Source organism: Bactrocera tryoni, chromosome 5, assembly GCF_016617805.1.
Source record: "Bactrocera tryoni isolate S06 chromosome 5, CSIRO_BtryS06_freeze2, whole genome shotgun sequence".
Classification (NCBI taxonomy): domain Eukaryota; kingdom Metazoa; phylum Arthropoda; class Insecta; order Diptera; family Tephritidae; genus Bactrocera; species Bactrocera tryoni.
In genome coordinates this window covers 13385937-13390708 of record NC_052503.1, presented here as the reverse complement: position 1 = coordinate 13390708, position 4772 = coordinate 13385937, and the positions used below count along the sequence as shown (strand labels likewise).

At 34.5% G+C, this 4772-nt stretch overlaps 1 protein-coding gene across 1 annotated transcript; it reads left to right on the top strand.

The window, feature by feature from the left end:
• The first annotated feature begins 2229 nt into the window (after positions 1–2229).
• Positions 2230–3012, top strand: LOC120778028. The gene is made up of 2 exons (XM_040109701.1): positions 2230–2296; positions 2371–3012. The coding sequence occupies exons 1-2, from the start codon at positions 2243–2245 to the stop codon at positions 2935–2937; spliced, it is 621 nt and encodes a 206-aa protein (XP_039965635.1). The 5' UTR covers positions 2230–2242; the 3' UTR covers positions 2938–3012.
• Positions 3013–4772: the final 1760 nt, after the last annotated feature.

Genomic DNA, 4772 nt, shown 5'->3' with positions numbered 1-4772 from the left:
TTTATGTTATACGGCTGCAAGGCCAAATCCATTCTCAACATCCGGTTGTGGTTTGAGACAGTCCCAATTCTTGAGAACCTCTTGTAATCGACAAATTGCGGTCTTCAGCAGCACTTGCCTGAGCGACAGCAATATTTTCATTACTTCGAGCGGTTCTTTGTCTTATAGGCACTTGAAGAGAATCAAAATTTTCAAGAAAAATTGCAATTGGAGAGTGATTATTTTTATAATAAATTAGAATAATTTGTTAACGTTTTTCTTGGGTCCATATTCCCTTGATGTAATTATAAACATTACTGAATAGAATGAAAAAATAATACAGATCTTGAAAATCGGAAAACCCGGTACTAGACTCTTGATACAATTTCAATAATTTCATCATCAGAATACTGCTGTATTTGTTGAGATTCTCTGAATAATTCTACAGTTTTTGAGTAATAAAATTTAAAGTAACTCTTTTCAGTTATAGTTTTGTAAGTTTACCGAAAAAAGCAAGAAAAAACGTTAACTACGGTTATACTGAAGCCATTATTCTCTTCAAAAGTGCCCTGGTTATAACATAAAAAGATATACTAGTGTGCTCAAAAAATAAGGTGACATTTGAATTTAAACTGCGCGCGTCGAAGGATTTAGAGAATTATTTTTTTTTTAGGTTGGTAGTACTGTCAGTCAAATTTATGTCAAATTTCATGTCAAAATATTCGTTAGTGTTTGAGATATGTGTCGTTTTGTGAGCTGCTAAAAGTGAGTTTTTCGTTTTTTGCGATGTCGAAATTTGTTGAGCAAAGAATTTGCATTAAATTTTGTTTACGGAATCAATTTTCTGCTGCTGATACGTTGAGGATGGTGCAGAAAGCTTTTGGTGATGAGGTTATGTCTAAAAAAAAATATTTACAAGTGGTATAGTGAGTTCCATGCCGGCCGTGAACGTGTCGAAGACGAAGAGCGTCCAGGGCGACCATCAACCTCAACCGACGAAGCTCATGTTCAACAAATCAAAGATTTGGTGTTGAAAACCGTCGATTAACAATTAGAGACCTTGCTGATGAAGTTGGCATATCGAAAGGCTCAGCCAATACCATTTTGAAGGATGTTTTGGGCCTCAAGCGTGTCAAATCTCGACTGGTACCGAAAACATTGAATTTTTTGGAAAGAAGGCGTCACGTTGAAGTGTGTGAAACGATGCTTTCCGACTACCAGTCGGTATGTAAACAGATCCTTATCTTAATTTTGATTAGTCAGTTTGTGTGGTAGATATATGCTACATTAGTCTGATCTGAACAGTTTGTTCGGGGATTATAGCGTTGTCTTGGATAATCTATAGTGTTCCGACCAACAAGCAGATTACAGAGTTCTTGGCAAATTTAATTCACCCTGTTCAGGTTATAAACATGGTCTGTTCACATAATAACTGTGACGAAGAAAGTAAATGCGAATTGTGAAATCAAATATATGAATAAGAAAGATTTTTCCCCTATTACTATAATAATCACCTATAATTCTACCTATAATTCTATATTTTGTTTTTGTGAAATTCGTATTAAAGTACTATGAACTCTTTAGAAAAAAGGCTTGTTTGTGCACGTGCTCTTTAATGCCTTAATACACTTTTTTATTTTCATTGCATATCTAAAGTAAATTAATTAAACTAATCTTTTTACTTATCTAATGTAGAAATAATAACTAATGGTCTATTTATCAGTTCTATATACCGTGATATTACATTACTACAAGTGGAAATATAAAAAGAAAATATTTTTTTAATCAATAAATAATTGATTCGACACTAAATACCACAACAGACAGTTTAAAAAAGAATTTTAAGGCTAGACATAAATATAATGATAGGATCCACGACAAATATTTTTCTGACATTAAAAATTTTGTAAAAATAATTTGTTGTTTTTTTTGCTATTATATTTGTGGCAGGCAAATGTTTTCTTATGCAAACAATTTTTGGCCGCAATTAAGCACACAAACTTAACGGATTTTCGATTTTGCGATAGTCGACAATTTTCTTCATTAATCTTCACAATTTTCGTAAACACAACACATTGCCGGCAAAGCAGTTGTACGACCAAATTTGGTGATAACGATACTATTATCATTTTACAGTTAAGCGGCATTTAATCCAACAACTATGTTTTTGTGTCTTTCGTTCGTTGACATTGACATTATAAAAGCGCGCGACAGCCTTAACGAATTTCAGTCACAACTTTTACTACCAAACAAACCTATCACAATGAAGTTAGCTGTGCTTGCGCTCGCCTTCGTCCTGTGCTTGGCATACGCCACGGTGAGTACTACCAAAATTACTTATGTACTTGACATAGTCAATCATCGAAAATATTGATATCCCTTTTTCCGCAGGCCGATATCGATTACTCCGTGGAGGATAATGAAATAGCGGAGTTCGCTCCTTTGGGTCTCGCCGATGAACTTGGCGATGCGGATACATTCAGCGTGTTCGGTATATTATGGTTTACTCTTACTGCCAGTTTGCGTACACTCAAAGGTGTCAATTGCACCATACGCCGTGTGATGAGCATACGCGATGAAGGCGTTAATTTCCTCAATGCCTTCAAGGACTGTAACACTGCCGCTTTGAAGGACCTGAACGCTGTGATTAATCAAGTACAAGCTGTGGTGAACACTTGCAATGATATTATCCATTTGAACAGCAATGTTTGCAAAAATGGCGCTCTGGATGATCAGACTGATGCCAAGAAAAATACACCTATCGTCTGTTTCTTTAAGTTGTTGGGTAAAATGCTGAAGCTGAAGGGTCAGATTGGTAAGACGATTACCTTGTCGAAGAAGTTGTCATCCACACCGGGCACCTATGGCACTTGCAATATGTCGGCAGTGAGCGATTTGGTTTCGGTATTCACACAATTCCCGTCTTACGTGAAGACTTGCTCGAAGTTGAAGAATTAAATGGTGAATTTTTTGTTCGCTGTAAATTTTGATAGGACGAAGAATAAATTGAAATCGCTTTAAGTTGCATAAAAATTTTGTGAAAGTTTCTACTGGAATGATTAGGATCGTAGATTTTCTTCGAATATCAATACTTTACCGATTTAATTTTTAATAATAGGATAATATATCGAACTCGTTCCAAAAATTTCACTTCAAAACATTTAGTCAATTTCATTTTATTTTCAAGTGCAATTTTTTATTGTGTAAAACATTTTATGAGATTATAATTTAGTCATCTTTCGGCCAAGATATTCCAAGATTCCACGGTCATAAAATGTTTGATCCTGATTCAAGTGGTTTTTGACGTCCTGATTTGCGGTGAGGCCTCTCCCATCCAAACAATTATTCAGAGACAGAGATATAATTTTCAAGAATACGGTGGAGCACACTCCATTAAAGGTGTCCAAAAGCTTTTGTCGAGTCACCAAACTTGTATGAGGTTTCGCATTATTCTGGTTGAACGCTACCCCTTCTTTATGGAACTATCGACCTACGAAGTGTTTGAGCTTCTCTTGCGATTTATATTCTTGTCAGCAACTCAATTTTCGTCGCTAGTAACAAAGCGCTTCAAAAATATATCACTTCTTTGAAGTTTGATAAGCAAATTACAGTCGTTAATGCAACAAAGAAAGTTTCGTTCTTTAAGAACATAAAGACTCATATGATGAGTCTCGAAAGTAATCCGTTTCATATGCTTATGAAGAGTCGGGTTAGACAAACTTAACCTTTCAAAAATCTTTTGTGTTATTATTCGGTGATTTGCATCGACCAAAGACACATCGGCTTCGAGAGTGCTCCCAGGACTTCAGATCAAAATTGCCGGAGCGATATTTTGCATACACATCTCATAATTTTCGTCTTGCTTGAACGACATTTTTACACTTCTGATAGTAAAACAGTAAGATATGCCAAAAATATTGTTTTCGATCTTTCATCCTCGATTCAACACGTAACCCGTTCAAAAAAATTTAAAAAAAAATTGTACAAACAAGCCTTACCATCTATCAGCTATTATAACTGTAAAACGGTTAAGTGTTAAGTTGGCTGCGAAAAAATTCTATAAAATAATATGCAATTACTCTATTGAATAGCTTTTCATTTCCATCAATACAATATAAGTCAAAGGTAGGTAGACACCCTTCCTTAAGTTCATTTGTATTTTTATTATGCTTTAAATTCTACTTAAATTCACGAAATCACCCAAAGTAAGTGCATTTCATATGAACTGAACACACATTGTAGTGGAAGCTTAGGTGGAAGGTATATGAAATATCGTAATTGTCGGAAGCATACATACACTACCTCAAACATACTACATATATCTACATATTTATTACTGCATTTGTATATTTAACAGTAAGCGCTTTGAGTTACCCAATAACCATCATAATTTTCGGCAACAACGGAAACGGAAATAAAATCAAGCACAAATGCAATAATACAATTTTATGACATTTCACAAATGCCATTTACTATAAATGTGTCCACGTATGTATGTACATTTTCACAAATATTTAGGCACATCTGTACTACTTCGCAATATATGTATGTATGTAGGTCTGAAGAAGTAGTACACATGATACATATTTACAAATAGTGTTGAGAGCAACCAGCAGGAATAATTTGCACCAACTCAACAATTTTCAATATGAATGCGCCCAAATGAAGGCTACAATTCTTATGCGCTTTATTGTTCAAGCTGAAAAATATTAAGAGATGCATAGTTTTGAGCGTATTTTGAGCTAAAATATTTAATTTTTGAATATAAAGATTAAATTTATGCAAAATCAAAT

Bases quoted from the DNA above. Each gene is read 5' to 3' on its own strand.
- LOC120778028 (XM_040109701.1), top strand. From the start codon at position 2,243: ATGAAGTTAGCTGTGCTTGCGCTCGCCTTCGTCCTGTGCTTGGCATAC. The intron at 2,297-2,370 runs GTGAGTACTACC...CTTTTTCCGCAG, and splicing joins TGTGCTTGGCATACGCCACG to GCCGATATCGATTACTCCGT.